Below are 22,972 nucleotides of genomic sequence, written 5' to 3'. Positions count from 1 at the left end.
ATGGGTTTTTTCGACTATGACAGATGCCCAGCCCAGGGATCTTTTGAAGAGCGGCCCTATTACTGATGAGGCTGTAGGACGCCCCCCCCCCTGCCCGAGCTGTGGCACCGGACCACACCCCATCTCTAGCGTCTTGGGTTGGGTTATGTTTTTTTGGTAGACCAGACCAGCACCAGCACCGCACCATCGCACACTTGCTCATCAGGCAGGCGGCGGCGCGGATACCACAGAGTTACAGCTGTACTCGGGGTTCACGGCCAAGAACCAGCATCCGATTCATTGGGACTCATCCATTGCTGTCCGCTGCCGTAGTCCCGGGGCCCGCACTCCACAGCCCACAATTCCCCTAGTCTGAGGCCGAGCTCGCCGCCTGTCTTGACGCTCCCTCGGCTCATTCCTGCGCTTCTGAATGGCAGGTCAGGTATCCGTAGTGTAGTGTAGTTGTTGGTGATTCTGATGTTATGCTATGCTAAGCTGTTCAGGCTCAAGTACAGCAGGCAATCGGGAGACTAAGGCTGGCTGGTGGTGGGTGCCCATGGGCTGTACGCTTTTAGGACTGGTGGTGAACTGGCACTGACGCTGCTGTCTGTTAGGTTGCTGGCACCTGCATCATGGCACATGGCACCTCTTACCTCACCTTACTCTTACAGTTTACTGCTCTTTTCATCCATTGCAAGCATTTCACAGTACAGTACAACACGGTAGGTACCCTTACACAGCCTTCCACCCGTTCCTTCCATCCCACTCTTACCTTACCTACCTAGCACCTACCTTACATTCCCACACACCTCACCTCTAACACCCCGGCTGCTCCTCCCCTCCCCCATCTGAGCTGCTCCCGCACCGCACCGCACCTGCCTGTGGATTAGGTTCGCTTGTATTTAACAATGCCATCGTCCCCAGCTCCTTCTCGAATCCCCTCTTGATTCCCTTTCGGTCATCTACAACAAACATCTTCGTCTTTACAAGTCAACACCACGTTCGCTATCCTCCTCACCCTCCTCACCTCTCTCAACTCTCTTAGGAAGTCCTCGTCGACTCCTGTCACTCGCTTTTTATTTCACGGTGCTTTGGTTCTGGAACAACGATCCTCCTTCACGATACGCTTCTCAACTCATATCTCTGGGTATTCAATCGTTTCCCATTGTGTATAATCAGGAACAAACACGAAGTGCAGAGACCAATTCTCAGATAGAGACCACGGCTTACACCAAAACCTTCTGGACTCCAACTCAATCTGTCAATAATCAACTACCGGCTCAAGTGGAAACGAGGCTTCTCAAGTGCACTTACATGGTCATCTTGGCTTTCGATTCTACAATCACTTGATATCCTCACTTCTGCATACCCACAGTCGCTTCCAAAGCTATCACAACTTCTCTCCAAAGGGAGGAAACCCAAATTAACCGCCATATTCGATCGCTACCACTCGTTTGGAAGACTTGGATATAGACTATCTACTGTACCACGCAGCATCACTGGTCAAGGTTTTAGATATCTCTTCAACTCATCTGGCCTTGATCATCCCTGCTCCGTAGAGTCCATCGAGCATCTCAGTCACATTAGATTGTTGAAGCCCTCCGTGTATAAGTTTGAATCCTCGACTTGCACCTCAGTACAGCCTCTCGACGCTCTACGCTGAATTGTTGTCTATTACGAGACCCCATTCACGAACTATCTCTAATTCGGACTCCTTGGATCGATTCCTGGAAACCGATTGACTGGGTAGATCACTTGCTGCCCTTGTCACTCCAACGCTCGCTATAAATCCACAAGCTTGTCTTTGTGGATCACTTCGTGTATGTCACTTGAGCCTCATGAAAAGCTGTGCGTGTACTTATTTACCCAACAGTTCTAATTTACAGATACCTCTGTAACATTTGCAAAATGGCTGGTCCCGGTGGTGGTCCCCCTCGCCGCAGCCACACCAAGTCTCGCAAGGGCTGTGATACCTGGTATAGCCCATCAATTCATGATGACTTTGCACAACACTAACAATTACTCACAGCAAGCGCCGCCATATCCGATGCGATGAAAACTTCCCCCAATGGTGAGTTGTGATCCGAATAACACTTCTTGTTCCCAGGCTAACAGATGAAGCCGAAATTGCACCAAGCACAAGATTCGATGCCCATACAACGACGTGCAGGTTCCTGATGCTGAGCGCTCTACAACTCCCGACAAGCCAGACCTGATGTGGACACCCCAGATTGAAGCCGCCATTGCTGAATGGCAAACGACAGGCATCTTCCCGCTCCCCAGCCTGGGAATATACCCTGCCCCAATGCCACATCTGTACTCTGTTGAAGATCTCCGTCTGATCTACCACGTTGCGACGCTATACTACCAACTAGCTACCATCGATGCTAATAATTTCACCCTTTGGACTCGCCATATTCCAACGTAGGTCGAAATAACATAACACTCAAATTGGTATATACTAATTCCGACCCTAGTCTTCTTCGAATTGGTGCCACGACACCCTATGTGATGCACGCTCTGCTCGCTTTCTCTGCTATGCATATTGCTTTCCTCACCGACTGCCCTCTAGTTGGCAGCATGGCCTATGAGCACCGCGGCATTGCCCTCAAGGGGCTCCAGGAAGCCATTGGGTCTTTCTCCCGAGAGACATCGGATGCTATCCTCGCTGCCTCCCTCGTTCTCTCCTGGCAGGCCACTGACTGGTAAGAATCACGAATTCAACATCTAGTGACGGGAATTAACAGCATAATTAGGCGCAGCTGGACCCAGTTGATGCAAGGCACTTCATCGGTAAGTTGGCCCGATTGTGATAGTAGAACTGTACTGACCTGTAGATAGGTGATCGATGCCATGGACCCCTGGAAGCATGAGTCCCAGTTCGGAGACTTCATCGCCGAGAGCAGCACGTTCCCAACCGCCCCGCCATCTCCCGGAAAGGATCATCGCCCAAGCCAGCCTCGCCCTGAGGATCTGGAGGCCTACCAGCGCACGCTCGAGCAGATTCAAAAAGTCGAGGCACACCTCAAGTACCACAAGGAAGATACTACACAGATTCAGCATCTCATTGGCTTCCTCCGAGGCTCCCGCAAGATCAGCCCTACGCTCTCCATTGCTCAGCAATTTGAGCGTCTTCAGCCTCTCCGCAAATGGCTCTTCTGGATGCCCGTGGGTTACCTGCAGAACTACCATGGCTCTCCCAACTCGCTGGTCATCATTGCTTATCTGTATACCGTGGCTCTCCTCATGGAACGGCTCTTCCCAGAGATTGGCGCCGCCTATTTTGGCAGTTTGTCTATTTCTCCCGTTGAAGAGATTGCTCGGCGACTCATGTCGATCAATGTTTCTGGTGTCGGAAGCGAGATGCAAACTCCCTTGACCCTTATGGAGTTCCCTATCGACACAGTCAGCCAGTTTCGGTCGCGTATGGGATGGATGCACCCTGAAAGAACTCCCTCTTTCCCTCAGTTCAATCCTCGCAATTTCACTATCCAGGAGGAGGTGCCCACCCATGAGTCGTATCTGTACGGAAATCCTGCTTTCAGCTACAGCACTGAGGAAATGCCCATGCTCAACGCATCCGGACCACCTTCTGCAGTGAGCCCCCTGGTCTTGTCGCCGTATCCAAGCCAGCAGTACCTCAATGTTCCCTCACCAGCGTACAATGGAGCTTACAGCCCAGCATCCTCGACTTTCGAGGGCTCTGTCGCATACAGCGATACCGAGGAGTATAGATCATGGGACATGAACACTCTACAAGGCGGGCCATCCTCATCAATTCAGGACTCCCCTCAAAACTATGGCGTCGGGTTCGTTACTCCTGTCCAGGCTGTGTGGATCTAGGCTCCTCGAGACGACCACTGGCTCAATTTACACAAAGAACATTAGGGGATTGACCGTTACCACCCAGGATGAACACGACACCTACATACCCGCCTCCAGAGGACCCGAGTCTATACATGACTTCCATGACGAGCACCCAATCTCCATATATCAAGTCAGAGCAATTCGGCATGCTTCCTCTCCCCGAATCTCCCCTCTCGTCGAACGCGCCGCTCCCACGACATCGCCATACCTCGTCCATGTCCTCTGCCCCGCACCCACCTTCTCCTCTGGCACGACCCCCTGTGATGCACCAATATGACGACAATACCCGACGTCGAGCCACCTGATACCAAGTCCGACTTCGATTCACCACCGATCTGTTTTTACTGTTATGATTTAATTCGATATTCTGCTTTTTCCGAAAACGACGCAGGCGCCATGTATATCACACTCCTTCAACGCTCGCTACACCCGAACCTCCACGTCAACGACGCTGACACTCCCTACCACTCGACTAACACGCGCATTTGGAAGTGCCGTGTTATATTCCACACTCCTTATGATACCCGCCCTCAGAGGAACGACATTCCTTCATACCATGATACCCGATAGACACTCCTTTATGACGACTTATGAGATTTCGATCGGTTATAGAATTCACTCCTTACGGTTTCCGCCAAAGATGGCGGAAGAACCGTATCCGGAAAGCATAGCGACTGTTTTTTGTTTTTTTACTGCGCCTGGAAAAAAGTTTGGCGTTGAAAGGAGTTTTGAGATAGCATTTGTTTGGCGCTTTGAATCATATTTTATTGTTTGATGTATGTATGCTTGGGATAGGTGCTTGCAGCGCCCCGACTCTTCGCAGAGCCTGGAGCAGCGATGGAACAACACGGAACAGAAGCACAGTTGCATTTTGACTTGGATTTACCTGGCTCTTCAAGAGAGGCCATGGCTGGATATGTACGCTTGGATGATATGAAACATGCGATGGATATCGTGTGAGGATAGACTGCTTGTTTGCTGTATGTTAGCTACGATTATGTTTTTGGATATGTAGAGAAGATTGATGTCTGATGGCAGTTCTTTTATGATCCGCCCGGAGGTTAATTGATAATCTACGATGTTTACACTCATTATGCTATTGGTACGAATGTGATGTCTTACAATGGAAACTGTGATAGTTGACGGCGACCAAGTACTGAGCCAGGTACCTCTCATTTTCAAGTACATGCACCAAAATAATTGACTCGCTCAGCTTTTGGCCCCTACACACAGCAAATCTTGATAATATCGATCGGAACTCTGGTGGTCAATATGAATTATGAAAACCAATGTATCTAGATGATTTTCTACTTCTTTCTAGTTGAGTTGGGGGATTTGGGCTTCTGGTCGCCGGCCTTTTTCTGAACAGGGCCATGGGGATAGACTTGAGTGGTAAGTACCTCGGAATGAAAGATACATCTAGGCAAACGCATTTCAACTCGGTTGCCAGTCTTCCTGTCGCAATGCTGTATATCCTGTAGATTTAGTCGATGCTGTAGGTTAGAAGACAGTTGTTGAGCTGTATGATCTCGGCGTTGAAGCCAATATCAAAGGTACCTTGTGGCACCGTACCTTAAGAGCGACAGCTGGTACATTTAGGATGGGCAAGGAAGAGGATGGTAATTGTCCCTAGGAAATACATTATACAGTTGTCATCAATCTAGACTTAATAAGGAGTGGTTGTTGTAATTGATGATCAAGGCCATGGTCTCTTATAGTGCAGTGCATAGAATGCGACTCCTGTAGATGTAGGGCGTTGTGAACATCAAATATCATAAGTAGGTAGTTAGGAAATGATTGGTACTTCGTATAAAGTTCTATGTTTAGCTGCTGTTATTTGGTGACTCTAGAGGGTCAGTTGTATCACTACCTCAACTAAGCCTTATGAAGCCCACATTTTAGAGCCCGCCAGAGCCATCGTATACATAAGCCATTTCACATCACCTGGCTTCATGATATCAACACATGAAAAGGTGCGATAGTATAAGTGGCTGTGAATTCATATCGAAAGTACTTCCACTACTTTATACTCAAAGTCGCCCCTTTTATTGTGAGACAGCGACCGAGGCCTCATCCAACATCAACGCCCTTATGGCCATCAGTGCATAAGCCACTATCCAAACATCCATACGCTCTTCGACCAGTCTCAGATACGTAGTGGGGGGCCATGTTTAAGGAAACAGGAAGCGTCAAAATGAAAAAAGGAGCGCAAATCCATCCAGGTTGTTGGTATCAATATTCCATTCCGGCCCCCTTTCCAGGAACTCATATCCAGCCGGTTCACAACCCCGAGACCGAAGCAGATTTCCTGTCTAAAAATACAAAATAAAAAAAGACGACTGCCGACCGTTTGGAGGCTCTTATACCTCGGAAACGTGCGTCTGTCAATGCTCAAAACTCCAAGGCGCCTGTGCGAGAAAACAACGATTGAAATGGACCATGTATGGGGATCGGTCCTGTCAACTCCGGTATCATATGTCGTCGATGCTGCATCTCTTGAGCATCGCCGTTCGTCTTCGATGTCATGTTCAGACGTTCATGAATAAATGTATAAAACTTGTGAATCAGCAGGCCGCATTCGAATGCCCACTCAAGCAGAAGTGCTACTGCGAGGTCTACTGGATGGCGTTCGGTTCGGTGGCGGTAATCGAGCACTATCACTACGGTCACGACCAGCTCCTTGTCGCATAGCGTCACTATAGCTGGGTACTGGTGGTTGGCGAGGACTTGGAGTTTGCCGTGAGGGAAGCACCGTAGTGGAAGAGTTACCTCGGCTGCGGTTCATTACGCGAATAAGAGGCGTATCTTCCTCGCTGTCACTTCCATATCGACCATCTTCGCTACCTGAATGGTCGGGACTTTGGTATTCAGGAGGCGGGTTTGTCGCATCCTCGAGATGCAGATGCAGAGGGTTGTGGTCGTGCGTCTCCTGTTGAGGTCCGGCATTGCTGCTAGCTTCGCCGTTCTCCTCGTTGGGTACAAAATGAGCCAAAGAAATATCGGTCGAGCTTCTAACTGGTCCGGGACTTGTTGGAGGAAGGACGCGAAAGTTACCACTACGTGTTCGTCCATGCGAAGGGTTCAGATCGTTAGATGGGTTGCGTGTGTTGTAAGAGCTTGCAGTGATGGAGTGGCTGTGTTGCCGGCCTTGAGGATAAGTGTTGCCGTCCTTGGTGCCAGCTTCCAACAGTATGCTACCCTGCTCAGATCCATATGGTGGCGGAGGAGCCAGGCTTCCAGTCACAGGAGCCAGACCCCATTTCTTGACGTTGGCCTCGATGAAGACGAAGCCGGCCTGACCAAGGTTGACGTGAATAGTAGCAGGGCCGTTTGCACCGATGGCAGGGAAGAAGTTTTGCGCCTTGAGTCCGTGAACAACCTCCTCGAGCTTCTTACCATTGCGAGTGAAGAAGATAGCACCGGTTCGAGGACGATAACCCACCCCAACGACATCGCCCTGCACCAGCGGGGGACCATAGGGAGTCGCGCCAAATGGTTGATTGTAGCGGCGGGCACCGGTAGATTGATATCCAACAGAGTACTTGTGATAACCTGGCATTAAAATCAGTAACGGGTCATGGAGGATCAAATTGTGACAAACTCACCCGGCAGTCGGAAGAGAGGATAAGGCTTGGTAGCCATGCCGATACTGAGAAGAGTGTTTTCGGGCTTTTCGTAGATCTTGGCTTCCCAGTAGTAGACATCGTTCTGCTTGGGAACAGGGAGATTGCTCATGACGGTGCATTCCGAGTCAAAGAATTCGATTTCGGTACGAGCTTCGACAAAGCAGTTGGCGATCTCCAGTTCAGGCTCAAATTCCCATGCGGAGACACCCTTTTCTTGTATGGCGAGGTATTGAGACAGAGAGATATCAGTCTGCATTGATTCGGGAGGGTTTGCAGTGACCCAGGCTTTTGGACGCAACGGATGTTAGTAAAATACATTCGCCAGATTAGCGAGCGCGAACGTTTGGTGACATACCCTTTGCACGTAGATATTCTTGGCGAGACATATCATCCATGACCTCGAGGGCCTCGGCCTCATCGCGTGCGAACGCTTGTTCATCATCGTATTCGCCAGGTCGACCGAGACGATCGAGGATGATACGACCGGTACTCGCGCAGCCAGAAACCCAGAAGATGAAGATAACTAGGGCGATGAGGACGATGGAGCCGAAGGATGACACGAGGCCGATGACGACGCCTGTAAAGGCAGACGACGGGTTGGAAGAGAGCCCCATGATGGGCGACGGACAAAGTATTTAATGACCGCCTCTTGATTTTGATTCGATTTGCTTGTTCTTGATCGGGTCGAGAGATTAATTCAAGGGGAATTGCGTTTGGCTCGGATTGTATAGATCGTGTTGTGCAGATTAGTCGATCGATCGGTCGGTCGGGGACAATCAAGGCACGGATCTTGGCGGACGGCGTCACCGCCGCAAATAGTACATGTAAGAATCAATCGCGCGGCGAGATAAGCAGAAGGAGACGTGGCTGAGGAGTCAGTCGAAGACGAAGTCGCTAATATTGATGAACGGAGGAATCGAAAACGCCGAAAGAAGGTGAAGATGAACTTGAGGAGGATGGGGAATGAGGCCAAAAGATTTGGTGGTGATGGTGAAGGAGGAGAATGACGAAGACGGGGGAGGGAGAGACGAGAGAGGCGAGGCGCCTTTGGGTGAGGTGGTTGGCTGTTGGTGTTAGAGGATTGGATCAAATGTGGAGGAGGATAAGCCTACAGCACAATACGGGCCTAACTAGATTTTAGCCCACGCGATATCGCCACTCGAACGCAAACTGCGGACTATCAGTAAATCAAAAGTTGCTAGATGATTCTTTGAAGAGTTCTTCTAGAGAGACATTGACCTAACACCAGCTTCTTAACGACAAGCTTCTCTATACAGAGCGAACAATTGTCTCTAACACTACCGTCATAAGCCCATTGAAGCAGACAGTGGACGTTACCAGTGACCTCCTGGTGGGGTGACCTCTACCACTTCCCGACGGGGCACCCGCAGGGGGATCACCTTCAGTGAGAAGCCTAAAGAGGGGCCCAAGGGTCGACGGAAGCAGCGGGAGCGGGCTGATGGGACATGACAACGCTTGCATCGTGTTAGCGCGGATCACCACTTTACACTGCATAGCACTAACACTCAGCGTGGGGCCTCATGTATCCCAAGGCTGAACCAGAACCATCATCAGTCAATGGAATCTCAAAGTGGCTGATGAACCTGGACCTGGAACCTTGTCAGACCAGGACAGGAACCAAAAGAAGCGAAGCGAATCGAAATGCGACGCTGATGACGACGTTGAGAGTTTTGTTACTGACTTTACGATATTGTATCTGTGACGTGAGCAGTAAGAGACCTAATCACCTAATAATCACTCACTCACACATTCACAACAGCAGCAATCTGCAGTCTCCAACATATCGCATAATACCAAGCAATGCAAATGCAGTTTTGTTTCGGCCCGGTGCCTGTACCCTCACAGCTAAGACGCCCCCAGGTTTCACATCCTCCATGGATCTTAGCGCCTTATCCGTCAAAACAACAGAGCATCTCAGCTCGTGTGCTATTTTGAGCCTTCGCGATACGCCTTGCGTCTATTAATTTCCATGAATTACACGTCAGCCAACGAACTGTCAAATCCTGCAATCCTGACATTATTCTAATTAATATCCAAAGGATCTGAAACATGACCTGCTTATGGAAGGTAGTAGCATGTTTAGGGAGACATGTGAGACATTGGACGATAGTTTCATTATTCGTCCTTTTTAGTCAAAGTAAACAAGTCGTTGCAAAGTGAAGATCATAACCTTGGTAACTATTATGGCTGAAACCTTCATAGTTTAATGCCCCAAGTACCTTGACATTAATGATGCGCCTAATTATATCTACACATTCACGACCATAACTTCATTTTCATACAAGCCAGAGCATCATGTTTATTCAATGCATTGCCTATCTCATAATCTAACAATCTCAGCATATCAATTCATGTCCGTGAGAAACCGTTACCATGCCTATTTACATTAACGTTATACATCTACATGCATGCAGTGAACCCAACCCAAACCCGAAGTAAGAAAATCGCATTTTACCTTATAGCCCATTCAAGACTTTCGTCATACCCATATCACGTCAACCTTAACACTCCTCTCCTCGTCCTCGTCGATATTCCCTCTGCGCTCTTCGTGCCCGTCTCTCCTCCCTTGCCCTCTCCCTCTCAAGCTCCCTCAGCTCAGGCATCGGGTGGTGATAACTCTTGGTACCCAGATCGCCACTATCGTCTGTGGTACGAGTCACCTGCGATCCATCGAGAAGACTCTCACTGACCTGGCTGTCGGCGCGGGTGTAGCTCTCGGCACGTTGGTAGCTGAAATCACGACGGGCTGCTCGGCCAGCTTCACGAAGACGACGGGCCTCGGCGCGCATGCGCTCTGCCTCACGGTTCTCACGACGATCAGCGGTGGAGTAGACCTTGCGGATGCCGCCCTTGGACTTGGTAGGTGTGGTTGTAGGAGTGGTCTGACGGTCAGAAAGAAGGTTTGTTGAGACGTTAGATTCGGTGCCGGGGTTGGTAGAGCCGTCCCACTCGGAGCCTTCACTCTCCTTGTTCAGTCCGCCGACGCGGGCAGGTCTTTCATGGCGATAGCTGCGGAGTTCCTTCTTGGCTGCAAGTTCGGCTTCCTCGTCTTCAACACCTGCTTCGCCAACGTGACGGCTAGTCTTCTTGCCCTTCTTCGCACGTTCACGGTCTCGCTTTTCCTGCTTGCGGCGTCGCTTCTCACGTGCACCAATGTCGCTTGCTCCAGCTGTGATACCAGTAAGTGTTGTGCTCTCTGTGACTACAGTCGTGTTGTCATCGTCCACGTCCTTGTATACACTACCACCACCGAGGTTTGTTGGTCGGGTTGCGTTGGAGAGAATAGTGCCGTTAGGCCCGGTGCGTCGAAGAACCGTAGATTTGTAGTCATCCCAATCTGTTTCCTTGAATTGGAAGCCACCGTTCTTTGCCCAGAAGAAGAACCAGATACCGGTACACACGAACACCACACCGATCAGGGCAAAAAGGAAGAAGAAACCGGCATTGCTGATGTCGTGAGGGTCGAACGAGCCTGATTCAGGTTCGACCGATGGTTTGTGTCTATCGTTCTTGTCGTCGTCTTTATTCTCTCGAGCTAGCAGCACTTTACTGCCCTCCAATAAGTGTCCCGAGAGTGTGGAAAAGGCCTCGGCAGTACGAGGGGCGTGCTGTGTGAGTGAAGACGCACTGCGCAATGAGCGGATGATAGCGGGCGCCATGATGGAATGAAGTAGAATGAAGAGGTCTCAGTCGAGTATAGATATGTGCAAGCTAGGCTCAGGGTGCTGTAGCCCAGCCGAGCTCAATCGTAAATAAGACCAAGCAGTTGACGTGAGTATTCTTGATGTATCAATCGAATGACTGTGGTAAGTAATGGTTATCGTTAAATGAGTCGTGGAGTGTTGATTATGGAATTAGTGTTATTTTTGAGATAAGGAGAAAGAGTGTTGCGTGGCTCAGGCTGGGCGATGGTGCTTGGTTAACCCAGAAACGAGGCCTGTAAAGTGCGTGGCTGGGATGCGCAACGGGTGGTTGGGCAGCTTCAACGTGCGCGTCACAAATTCTTACAACGTTCTCGAAGCTTGACAACAGGATAAAAAGAAGGTGATGATCTTGAACGATATCAAATCAGAGCTCGAATTATTTCCTTGTAAAGTTTACATCAGGTTCAACCGCTTTTTTTGACCTCCTCATCACCAGAATCCAGCCACAATCTTCAAATGACGTCGAAAGTAAACAACACTCGACTGCTGACCAGGCAACCTCGCACAGAAAGCCCATTTGGTCATCAACCAATGACAGCTGTCCACGACTTTGATGCTCCAGATTTGTAACGCACACGCCCCCCTTCAAGTTTTATTCCTGCATCTTGGGAATGGGACTGACGAGCTCTATTTTAGCCCGCATAAAAAGAAGATTCTTGGCAGTAGCGCCGGCCTTTGTGAGACAGCTATTGTCCTACCTAAGATTTGCATTAAGCAATTGTGATACTTCGAACCATCTTGTTCAAGTTTGACATCGGAATGCCACTAGGCTACATATTTGAGACCTGGCGGACCATGTCTGATTCTACCCCTGAGACAGCGTCAGCAACTGCTCACGTTTGCATGAATATGTTGGGCGCTTACACCGGATGAAAGCTGTTCTGGAGCGGTTAATCTACACATACAACAGATCGCCAGTTTCTTATGCACAAACTCAGACACCTGAGACAGGAGAAAAAGGGATAGCTAGCAACATGTTCCCAGTGTTTTGCCATGGTTCAAACTCAATCATATCCACCCAGTCATTGCCTTGTTACTCTCAGTCTCTCCATCCCCAAACGATATCTTCCGTTTCAACCAAAATCCTTCATCTCTGTCCAGCCCACTCACAATCAATCTGCCACCCTTTCTCCACAATGATCAGCCGAAGATCTTGTCACAGTTCACCAGTTAATGTCTCGGAACAAGTAGAATAGAGAAGCCAAACATGCATGTCATGCTGGTTGTAACATAAGATTATTCTCTGCCGGGCAGCAGGTAGAGGCGCGAACCTCGTTTGCCCGTACAATCTATCGTTCTGATGACAAGGGTCCAATGGTAGTTCCAGCCAAGTCTCAAGTTCCTCCTCTTACACTATGCTCAACAATGCAATACACAAGCCATATCCATAACCGTCTCTCATGCAGCTTCCCACAGGGATTTCTTGCTGATCAGATCGCAGCAAGGGGTGCAGAAAAATAATGGGAAATTGTCTAGTCCCAGTCCAATCAAGGCCAGTCCTCCTAAACATGAATCTACACCCTTTAGGTAGCAACGACCATGCATCGGAAAAAGACACTTCGGTTCAAAGCCACCACAAGGTAAGACATCTGTTCATTGAGGACGTACTGGTGCCCTTCCGCTACCCATCCAAACTCCAAAACAACCCATCTGGGCGTACATGATTTCCGAATAAAAAAAAAGTTGAGCTTTCAGTAAGCGCTGTTGGTACTGGTACCTCGAGATGGTAGAACCGGGCTGGTAACTCAGCTGGACCATCAACTGGATGCTTCCACCATCACCGCTTTTGGGGTATCAACTTTCTGCCACGAAGCCAACGGGAGGGTTTGACCCAAGAATACAAGCATCAAGATAGGAGCTGAGTGTATAAATTCAACTCTGAGCTCAAGACCGCAGCTTGAATGTAATCAAAACGTCCACCGAAATGCTCATCGATGGCCAAGATTCAAGATTATAGGCGAAACGCTGCCCATCCCGTAGACATTTGTATGCAGGAAATAAGAAAGAAGAAATAGATATAGTTCAAAAAACAAAAATGCAAAAACGCGCTGATCATCAACTTTGTCATCTCTCATAAGAAAAAATCATCAGTAAATGTAGTCGTCCATGGCAAAGGACGGATCATATGGTGCATGGTTTCCAGAATATCCACGATGATGCGAGTCAGAACGACTGGGAGTGTGTGGTCGGTAAGGGAGAGCCTTCTGTTCAACTCGGCTGCGGACATCTTCAAGCTGGTAGTAACTGCTAGCGCGGTCGCTGCCAACTCTAGAGCTGCCGGTAGGTCTTGAAAATGTGATCTCGCCTCCATCGCCGCACTCAATCTCAGCACCCGACACTCGCACGACGGCCGAGCCTGACACTTTGATCGTGACATTGTCAGTATCGCTTGAAGAAGAACGGGTGAGACCAGTGGTGTTGCTTCGCTTATATTCGCTATCATCATGGCTGCCGCTGCTTCGACTGCTCCCACCGCCAAGCCGAGGGTTGCTAGCTTTGCGTAGGGTTTCAGCAGTCAATGGCATGGCGGGACCGCCATTGATGTCGTCTTGGTATCGCATGGCGTCCAGGTATTTATCCTCATCCAAACTGACACCTCCACCACCAAGTGAGCGATCTTCGTAGTAGGAATCTCGTCGAGTTCGGGCAGGCACAATGTCGATTCCACGCTGTTCATATGCAACGGAGCCTCGTCGAGTGCGAGCAGGTACAAGATCAGCACCATGATGCTCATAAGCGACAGAACTGCGTCGAGTACGGGCCAAAGCTGTACGACGATCGAAATTGGCCTCGGGAGAGTCCGCAAAAAGACCGGGACTGTCGTTGTAGTCTTCATCTTCATAGCCTTGGTCAACAAACCCAACACGGCTACGACCCGAAGGTGGTGGCCGCGAGGGAGTCCTTGTCTTTTGCCTTGTCAATGACTGAGGAGGGGGGCGGAATGGAGTGGTTGGAGGAGGCATTGCAGACTTGGGCCGTGGGATGCTGTCAGGAGGAGGCATACGCCGGCGATCCTCGTCATTCTGTTGAGGCCTCTTGGAACGAGAGGCACGTCTAATGAGACGGGGATCAGGCTGTTCCTCCTCCTCAAAGTCATCCTGAGGATACCCAACGTTTGATGGGGAAGGTTGCTGTTGACGGAAACCCATGGATGAAGCTGGCCGCTCAAAACGGTTTCTGAGGTGGGCGCTGGCCTGCTGCGAGGGCATATCAAAGAACCCAGGTGTTCCAGCACCTGGGCCGGGCGAAGGCGGAACGCCGACCACTGAGGGAGACTGTCCTCCAGGGAAGTAAGGTGGCGGCGGGAATGATCCGACGGGGAAAGAAGGTTGAGAAGCTTGGGCATGGTGCCAGCCAGCATTGGAAATTGGAGGAGCGGTTTGTCCTGGGTAATAGCTATGAGGTCGAGTCTGAGCACGGGGGCGCATGCCAGAGACGGCAGGCTGCTGGACACCATAACACGAGGGATCCTCGACACGACCTCGGCGATATTGTTGAACAACAGGCTCAGTCTTGGTGTGGGTGAGGGATGTTGGGCGAGGTCTTCTCACAGGCTTGGGCTCACGTTCCTTAGGTGGTTTGGCTTCGGCTCGGACCCTCCGTTGTTGCTGCTCAGCAGCTTCCTTCTGCTTGCGCTCTTTACGACGTCGATCTTTATCTCGCTGTTCACGAGCTTCACGTTCATAGTCTCGGCGGGGGCGCTCTTCCCTACGAGGGGGCTCTTCATCGGAGAGCCCTTCACTGGGAGGAGAAACCTGTCGCCGGCTGGAATATCGCCTGGTTTCACCGCGAGACTTTCCTGTGTTGGGGCGTTCCTTGGGTGGACTGGCGGGACCGGGAGCTTCAGAAACAGCATAGCGACGGGTGGATTGGATGCCCTCGAGGACAGAGCTGCCTGAATCCTCCTCGGCATCCTCGACGTAGCAGACGTGGTTGGACATGGTGTAGTTGGAAGATCGGAGAAACTTGAGAGCGAATTCGGCTCCAAGAAGAGTCAATTCGAAGAGGGGGTTCGACGGGATCGAACAGGGACCGCGCTAGGTGGGACGGCACAGTTGGTGGATGAGATCGCAACTCCAGGCGGTGAGAGCGCCGGTGGCGTTGGTGGTGACGGTATTTGCGATCGCGAACGCAATGCTTTAACGTCCCCTTTCGTGAAACCTAACAAGCGACATGTGAAGGAAGTCGAATTCGTTGACCAAGACAGCTGCAGCCGAAAAAAGTCGTGAGTAAAATGTCGCTGGTGAGTTGGATACAGAAGGCGGTGACGATAGTGGCATAAACCAGGGCGCTTTCAATGGAGACGCTAGTAGCGACGGATATGTAATGTTCGATGCTTGGTAGATGCTGATGCTATAATGTTGTTCGAGGTGAATATAATGCTCGACTGGAAGCGAAAGCAGAGCGAGGAATCGAAGAAATATGTTTGTTTTAAAAAGACAATGTATCAAACTGTCATAGGAGAAAGACAAGACAAGAAGGAGGGGAGGAGGGGGGAGAAGCGATGGGCATGGATGGACAGGATGGTCTGTTTTTAATAAAAGCGCCCAGGTGGTGGTAATTTCAGGGCCTAAGGGGGTTCAGCATTTTCTGAAGCAGAGAGTGTGGGGGCGTGCAGGTAATCAGATCCATCTGTTACCGGTAGTTTTAGTGGTAATGCAGCACTATTACCGCCCAGGGCGGACACGCAGCCACAGGCCGTTGTGGCCGTTGACGTTTTGATAGAATGAGCCAACGATGAGAGGCTATTTTATTCAAGCCCAACGAGTAGTCATGTGAACAACAAGAATTGGATCATGCCATGGAAGACTCGATATCTCGAGCTTGAAGTGATAGAAAACTCTACACAATTGATAGAGAAGAGGAGGGAAATGAGAAAGAATGAGAAAGCGCATGAGTGTGGATGGGCGTGTAAGTAAACCCACCTCAAGGTGCGACTCTAGAGGAAGCAAGGGAGATTCTCGTCAAAAAGGGAGGGGGTGGTTCTACTACCACGGGACGATGGACGATCAATCAAGCGACTCAACGCTGGAGCCAGCACAGCAATGGAACTGCACACTGCAGTCAGTCAAATCAAATCAAATCAACCACGTCAAGTCGCTGAGAGCAATGACGAAGGCACTGACACAAAAGCAGAACAAGACGCAGATAGAGATTGGTTGTCGTTTGTTTTTACTCGTTCGTTTACCCAAAATATCTTGATTCATCAGCACCAGAAAAGTGAGCCAGTGAGACAGACACTCACTCAGTCGCTCACTCACTCGATCCTCGTTCATCCAGCAACGGATCACTACGTGCACTATTATTAACACAGTAGCCACAAACATAGACATCCGCCGGTTCGTTCATGCTTCCCGCCTCTTGCTTCCCGACTCATGTATGGATAGTGAATGTCAATGACTCCTGAATGCGCTGTATCGTATTCGTCAGCATCTCTGTCTCTCATCATGGACACTTCAGAGGTGGCAGGGGAGCCTTGAGGGTCTCTCGCTCCGGCCCGCCTCACTCAATGCGTTGGCAGTTGGCATTTTCTCCTGCTCAGCTAAGCAACATAGTTGCACCAGATTTCCTTCTTCACTCTAAATTCCCGTCTACCATTCCCTCCTGAATATTGGAAACTCAAAATACCATAGAAAACAGTCATGCCAGAAATTGAAGAGGTGGGGGTCCTCACTCTTGCTGTGTTGTGCTTTGCTGGTCGTGGTTCTGAATGGAATGGATTATGGAGCCATCCCGCTCACGGCCACCAACAAGCAAGCGAGCTGGGTGATGGAGTTTTCACTAAGCTTCGAGTCACTCTCAAAACTATGCTGGGGTATGCCTGTAATGATTCAACGGCCAAAACAATTGTCAGTCGATATGGTCTTTTAGATGGAAACTCTCTTCTTTCTTGCCTCGTCGACTACTCTTAGCCGTTTATATGGTCACGATATCGAAACTACAAGCGCATTATCGATGATGACTAAAGGTAACTAGCCACCGAGCCCCAAGTTCTGGCTCATTTTCACCGACTTCAGCCATCAATTCAGACCAGTCCATGTCAGGATTACACATGGACCCTGGCAATTCATTGAATTGTCATGTGAGTTGTTCCAGACTGTGAAACATTCGCGATGCAAAACACCAGCAAACAGTCGCTAAGCCATATAAACATTCATCCATATAAACCACAAGTGAGGCGGTTAATCACTGGCTCGCTGTCGATAAAAGCTGCTAGACGCTTTCGAATCCCGAATCCTTGCGACCCAGCAACCCGACCCAGCCCTCTGCGCCGCCGAGAATGGATCTGATCTGTCGACACGACCCCAGATGGTGCCCTGAAAGCCCGCATTTGAGGGATTGTTGAGAGACTTTCTGGCGGGTCTGGGTGTTATCTTACAGGGAATGCCTTTGTATGACTGGCGCCAGTCGCAAGCAGTCAGGCCCAACTGTGGATCTTGTTCAGAGCCTTTGATCCAACGATTCTTTTCGAATCTTCCTCGCCTTCTCTGTCTGCCAGTCACGAACGATATCCGGTGCCAAAACCCGCATTGCACACCTGAACGAGGCTGATGGCACACCCCTCCCAGATGAAGAAGAGAAAGATTGTGGCTCACTCTTGAGGAATTGTGGTTTCTTACCAGTGAACAGAACTGCTTCGAATACTGCACTCAGCACTGCAACGGCTATGTTGAGATAAACCGCGGCTGACTACAGAATTTGCTCCGTCCAAACCTCGAGGAAACAAGAAGAAGCGTAACAGGTTTGTTCGCCGTTAGATGGACCGTTCCCGATAAGTGACAAGTAAATGACAGGCCCGAATCTCAACCGCTCTTCTAGGCAGATCGGGGCTTGTGCACCCATGCCACAAGGGCTTGACGAGGTAGGACAAGATACACAGAGTAGGATAGCCATGCGGAACTCGCCAAACGGCTGTGCCTCTGAGAAATCAATCATGATTATTGAACCTCGTACAGAGCTTAGAGATGCCCGATTACCCTCAAGAGGGGCGTAAAACGCCATCACGATTCTCCGTTGATGTGCCTCAAGCCGCCTCCGTCGATCTACGCCTCCACCAAAGTGCCGTGTTTAGCCCGCCCCCGAGGCCTTCTTCACCTTCGTGCCTAACTGGGCGTAGACCTTTGCCCAAGCTGGCTCAATTCCCTTGCTCGGGTACCAACAATGAACCCGATCTACACCAAGTTAATGCCAGACGTGAGTGCAGCGCGGGGTACACGTGGGATATCGAAGCACCGCTGTTAAACCTGGTCGTGACAAGCTGTCTGCCATCCATGTCTGGGACTTGTGACTGGTTGTCGCGATTGAGTTGAGGCTCCGGGCTTGGCCGTCTAAGTTTTGAGGTTATTGTAAAGTTGACTCATAGCAGGAGCAAGAATGTGTTTCGTTTACTTGCGACAGTGCCTCTTTCCATTTCTCTGCGATTCCTCCTCAGAAGGCAAAAAATTGCTCAAGTGTGCTGTCACTTATTTCAACGCGCTTGCGGCGCTGACGTTTCTATTTGACAGGTGTAATGGGTAGATAGCTTTGCCGCAATGACCATCCATGCTTGGTGCTTGCACGGGCCTGGTGCCCAACCTCCAGCGGCCATATACAGTGGCCTCGGAGTCTTTCCATGACCAAGTTCGGGCGGTTAGTCCCGCACTCGGCGATGCTGCCGCCAGTTCATGCCCTGTTAATTTCTGGCGATCCGGCCCAGCCTCCGTTCAAGCATCGTGTCGCACGATTCGTCACGGCATGAATACGTGTCCAACACAGTTTCCTGTCCGGCTTGGAATTTGGTGGGTCTACTTCCGAGCCCCGGAGCGAGTGACTCCACTCTCTCCGGCTTCACCTCCTTGTCCTTCCGCGCCCAGACCGGAGATTGGCCTCCGCTTTCTCCGTCCTACCACCGACGAACAACAAGCACAGTATCGCTTCTAAGCATGTCATGTGAGTTGTTTTTGTTTCATACTCAAACCTAGATTCGGACGGGCGCTTCCGAGAACAACAATACATACAATTGTAACTATGTCGTCGTTTGAACTGTGCCCGGTTACCAAGCAGCCAGCGCTCTTGAGCAACTTGCATGGAGTAATTCTGATACTGTACTGAGTCGGTGACATCCTCATCAGCTGACCTCGATGAGTCGCAATCGAGGATGAACACGCTGCTACTTCTCATTCGATCTACCCATCCAATAATCGACATCTGTTGTCCCTGTCCACGCCCCTGCACGGCCATCACCTTGCACCCTCTAACCTCAAGTTTACCTTTTGCTTTGCACATTCGCCCACCAACTTTCCACGTCGATGTCTCGGATTTTAAACCAAGATGCAATATTCGGTCAACTCGAGGTTGTTGATTGGCTTCGTGTCTGCTTATACATGCCACGCTGACAGTTTGTGTTTCCCAAGATCTCTGGGACTGTTACGAGCTCGCTGCTGTGTTGCCCTCGCTCTATCTTGACAGGCACGAAGACGATTGAACATCTCCAGTTTGTGAATTGCCGGGTTCGAAGCTGCTGCTCGCTAAGCCAGACGGGGACACCTTTCAGCCGGGGTTCTCTCGGATGGCTTGCCTTGGCTTTCAGATTGTGTGGGGATAGGCTAGACGTGCATCCAAGGCATTGACGCAGCTCTACAGGGCCGTCAGCCGGCATGATTAGTTCACGATTCCAGCCATTCACTGAGGCTATGTCTAATCATGTGTGGTTACCATCAAAATATGCGTTTATGAATGCGGCTCCCGGTGGCCAGTTGAGACAGTTCTATACAGATCAAGTTGAAACAATTTGACAGGCAACATATCGTGAATCTCAAGATATCTCGTACACCGATGACTACCAGTTCTCCCTTCTCTCAACGAGTCAGACTAGTTCTGAACTACAGTGGGTAGTGCAACTATATTAGTCTTGTTCTTATGGATGACAAGCATAATTGCAACCATCAAAGGCACAAGCATCCGGTACTAGACCGCGACCAGGTCTTCCTAGTATTGTATTCCTGGGGCCGCGTATAACGGCTCGCCTTGAATATCTTCAAGAACACGCTTGAGACAACAATAGCTCCTTTCGGTTGCCCATGGCTGCATGAAATCACAAGTTGCATAGCACCGCTTGAAGATCAGTGGAGGCGACCGCTCCTTTGTCAAATCTACTATTTTCGACCTGTGATCAAGTTTACACCCTCAGAGAACGACGGTATCTATCGTGTCCCCGAACTCAACCGTCGATGCTGCTAACCACCACAACGAGAAGTTGGAGAGCGCCCCAAACCCTCTTCTCCTCCACCATCTTTCACACACCGCTTTTTGCGTTTTGCCCCTCAATGCGTCCAAACATGGGGACCATGTTCTTTTTTGCCGAGCAGAGCCTCATCTTCCGAAGATTCCCATCTCGGACATGGCTCATTGGCATGGTGTCTCGCCCAGGCAGCCAGCCACGGTTACGTTGTTTTGTCGTTGATAGGTCAGTTTCCGGCGTTCGGCCAAGAAGATGTAAGTCTGCGATAGCGAGATGCTTATTACTCGCCGAGTTGCTATCTATGCTTGGTGATGATCAACACAGTGATATCTATGGTTATGCATGTTTCCCGTTCTGCTAGCTTGCATGGCACCTGCGGTTGAAAGGATCAACGTGAGAACGGGTAGCTACCCCATCGTATCAGATGCAGTCGATGCAGTGACTCTACGATCGATGGCGTGGGATTCGAAAGGCAGTGCTCAATCTCGTCATACATGGAGAGCGAGTTGCATACTCACTGTGGCTGTTGACGGACTTGTATGGCCGCTAGAGCCTTGATGTGCAAAGATAACAGTCGAGGGTTCTTCATCCGGCTATCAGTAATCAGATATGTTTCAAGTGTCTGTCAAATATCAAACTACAACGTGGGGCAAGTCTTATTGTATGAGTATTCTAAAGGCCACGGCAACGGTGTTCAAATAATGTCTCTGCTGTCTTGCTGGCATGTATGCAGTGAAGCCAGCGCCACAGCATCCTCATTAAACATACATGCACCATAATTGAGGTATTTAGCTATTGACACTCTGTACTTGTCTGAAGAAGCATACGTCAACTTATCACAGACTGCACTCACGTTGGGCACAGTACAACCCTGTGCCCGATCAAACCACAATGTCCAGGTCTGACACGACAGGTCGGTGATCAGAAACACGAACGCCATCATCAAACCCATTCGCTAGAACCCCAAAAGTCTTGACATGAGCTGTTCTCGGCTCTTGGATGAACAGGAAGTCGATACGCGAGGGTTGCCACCCCTCCCCGAAGCTCGTGTACGTAGTTTCGTTGCCGTAGTGTTTATGCTTGGGCACCAGGTCCGACACGTCAGAGATGCCTGACCCAGACGCCGTGATGGTCTTGTACGCGCCATCCTCGGGCTCGCTGTTGAAGTCGCCGCCGATGAGCACGGCCGATGCCTTCTTGTCGCCTGCTTGGCCCCATTCTTTGGCGAACTTGATGAGGAGCTCGGCACTGTGCTGACGGGCCTTGACGCCGATGTGGTCGAAATGTGTGCTGAATACTACGACGCGGGTACCTGTGACTCGGTGTTCGAATTCTCCCATTGTGACGATTCGGTTCAGGACTGCATCCCAACCGCGAGAGGGCTTCTCAGGTGTCTTGCTCAGCCATCGGACCTCCTTCCGTACGTTCTTCCATACATCGTTGCGATAGAAAATAGGAGAAAACTCTCCGTCCTCGGGTTTCTCTCCGCGTCCACGGCCAATGTGTTTCCAATGAGAGCCCAGATCCTCCTGGATCTCGTTGACTTGGTGGTTGAGACATTCCTGGAGGCAAATGAAGGGGCTCTCATGACCGGCGGTGACGAAGTTCAATTGATTGATGAGCTTGGGCCGACGCACGTCCCAGGGCTTCTCATTATGTTCGCGATTGTTTGTTGCGTAGCGAACGTTGAAGGTGAGGATGCGCAGAGGCATTCTCTGGTGCTTGGCGAGGACTTCCATTCTCAGAGATGCGGTCGAGGGGATGTCGAGTTGAGTCATTGTGGGGTTTACAGTGGTGATATTGGAGGCTTATTAAGAAGTGATCTTCGGTCAAAAACCGAGGGAAATATAGGTAATATCTAGGAGTTTCAGGCTTGGGAGGACAAAGATGAAGCTGTCGCGATACTGAATGTTTACCACGAGCGTCGTAAGTCGGGTCCGAGCGGACCTATCCAATGAGGTCATCACGTGGGGATACATGCTGCGATAGGCATGGCGTCTATTTACCCCAGATTTGATGCCGCAGGGGTCCTCAGCCACCAACTCTTCTGTCTCTGATATTAAGCTTGGTGCATTGATGTTTTCAAATCATGACCATACTCTTGCCTTTTTTTTTATATAAAGGTCCACCTAATTCTTCTTCGAATTGCGACCTTGCAGCAGCCAATACCTCTGTTTTCTGTGGCTAAATGGGACTTGCTAATGAAGATGGGAGGAATGCACTCCCTAAAAGGAAAATCATCAAGTGCTCTAAGGGTCTACAATTACTAGAGTTTTAGCATGTCCGGCCCCCTCGAATATCACGGAGAATCGGCGTGAGTCATCGTAAATCGGACAATATGCGAGTGTTGCTCGGGGAGCATGGGGCTGTCGTTGTTCCCCATTATGTATATTAGGTTGTTCTCGTATAGCTTGTGTCAAAATTCAAGGGTATCGCCATAATGTCATAGTAATACTGTAACATTTAATCAGGCACTCTAAATATTGGATCCTCATGCACTTAACCTCGATGTCAAATACTTGGAAGGAACGGCGATTGGTGTACGAATCATGGCC

At 50.1% G+C, this 22,972-nt stretch overlaps 7 protein-coding genes across 12 annotated transcripts; 2 read left to right on the top strand and 5 right to left on the bottom strand.

The window, feature by feature from the left end:
• Window positions 1–97: 97 nt before the first annotated feature.
• Window positions 98–1,301, bottom strand: FOIG_06611 (uncharacterized protein; the record flags this gene model as incomplete). The annotated part of the gene is made up of 4 exons (XM_031205731.1): window positions 98–405; window positions 772–858; window positions 967–1,041; window positions 1,294–1,301. 4 exons carry the CDS (start codon window positions 1,299–1,301, stop codon window positions 252–254), a joined length of 324 nt encoding a protein of 107 aa, XP_031064455.1. The 3' UTR covers window positions 98–251.
• On the top strand, window positions 465–4,953 carry FOIG_06610 (uncharacterized protein). 4 transcript variants are annotated; one of them, XM_031205728.1, is made up of 9 exons: window positions 465–701; window positions 904–1,799; window positions 1,853–1,955; window positions 2,009–2,050; window positions 2,101–2,403; window positions 2,457–2,684; window positions 2,736–2,772; window positions 2,821–3,788; window positions 3,890–4,953. In XM_031205728.1, exons 3-9 carry the CDS (start codon window positions 1,888–1,890, stop codon window positions 4,149–4,151), a joined length of 1,908 nt encoding a protein of 635 aa, XP_031064452.1. In that variant the 5' UTR covers window positions 465–701; window positions 904–1,799; window positions 1,853–1,887; the 3' UTR covers window positions 4,152–4,953. The 4 variants fall into 4 exon arrangements, with proteins under 4 accessions (XP_031064452.1, XP_031064454.1, XP_031064451.1 ...); XM_031205730.1 differs by having other exon boundaries at window positions 2,821–4,953; XM_031205727.1 differs by having other exon boundaries at window positions 465–1,799.
• A 675-nt stretch (window positions 4,954–5,628) lies between these two features.
• On the bottom strand, window positions 5,629–8,705 carry FOIG_06609 (uncharacterized protein). Of its 2 annotated transcripts, XM_031205726.1 has the most exons (4): window positions 8,585–8,705; window positions 7,828–8,536; window positions 7,452–7,757; window positions 5,629–7,398 (listed from the first exon to the last, which is right to left on the bottom strand). In XM_031205726.1, the coding sequence occupies exons 2-4, from the start codon at window positions 8,084–8,086 to the stop codon at window positions 6,437–6,439; spliced, it is 1,527 nt and encodes a 508-aa protein (XP_031064450.1). In that variant the 5' UTR covers window positions 8,087–8,536; window positions 8,585–8,705; the 3' UTR covers window positions 5,629–6,436. The 2 variants fall into 2 exon arrangements, with proteins under 2 accessions (XP_031064450.1, XP_031064449.1); XM_031205725.1 differs by having other exon boundaries at window positions 7,828–8,705.
• Window positions 8,706–9,071: 366 nt separating this feature from the next.
• On the bottom strand, window positions 9,072–11,377 carry FOIG_06608 (uncharacterized protein). The gene has a single exon (XM_031205724.1). The coding sequence runs from the start codon at window positions 11,150–11,152 to the stop codon at window positions 9,995–9,997; it is 1,158 nt and encodes a 385-aa protein (XP_031064448.1). The 5' UTR covers window positions 11,153–11,377; the 3' UTR covers window positions 9,072–9,994.
• A 364-nt stretch (window positions 11,378–11,741) lies between these two features.
• On the bottom strand, window positions 11,742–15,703 carry FOIG_06607 (uncharacterized protein). 2 transcript variants are annotated; one of them, XM_031205723.1, is made up of 2 exons: window positions 12,062–15,703; window positions 11,742–12,008 (listed from the first exon to the last, which is right to left on the bottom strand). In XM_031205723.1, exon 1 carries the CDS (start codon window positions 15,136–15,138, stop codon window positions 13,285–13,287), a length of 1,854 nt encoding a protein of 617 aa, XP_031064447.1. In that variant the 5' UTR covers window positions 15,139–15,703; the 3' UTR covers window positions 11,742–12,008; window positions 12,062–13,284. The 2 variants fall into 2 exon arrangements, with proteins under 2 accessions (XP_031064447.1, XP_031064446.1); XM_031205722.1 differs by having other exon boundaries at window positions 11,742–15,703.
• Window positions 15,704–17,402: 1,699 nt separating this feature from the next.
• Window positions 17,403–18,601, top strand: FOIG_06606 (uncharacterized protein). Its single transcript, XM_031205721.1, has one exon. The coding sequence runs from the start codon at window positions 18,163–18,165 to the stop codon at window positions 18,505–18,507; it is 345 nt and encodes a 114-aa protein (XP_031064445.1). The 5' UTR covers window positions 17,403–18,162; the 3' UTR covers window positions 18,508–18,601.
• Window positions 18,602–20,992: 2,391 nt separating this feature from the next.
• Window positions 20,993–22,344, bottom strand: FOIG_06605 (uncharacterized protein). The gene has a single exon (XM_031205720.1). The coding sequence runs from the start codon at window positions 22,193–22,195 to the stop codon at window positions 21,299–21,301; it is 897 nt and encodes a 298-aa protein (XP_031064444.1). The 5' UTR covers window positions 22,196–22,344; the 3' UTR covers window positions 20,993–21,298.
• Window positions 22,345–22,972: the final 628 nt, after the last annotated feature.

This window comes from Fusarium odoratissimum (genome assembly GCF_000260195.1).
Source record: "Fusarium odoratissimum NRRL 54006 unplaced genomic scaffold supercont1.9, whole genome shotgun sequence".
NCBI lineage: Eukaryota > Fungi > Ascomycota > Sordariomycetes > Hypocreales > Nectriaceae > Fusarium > Fusarium odoratissimum.
The sequence above is the reverse complement of the archived record's forward strand: the minus strand, read 5'-3'. Positions and strand labels throughout refer to the sequence as shown.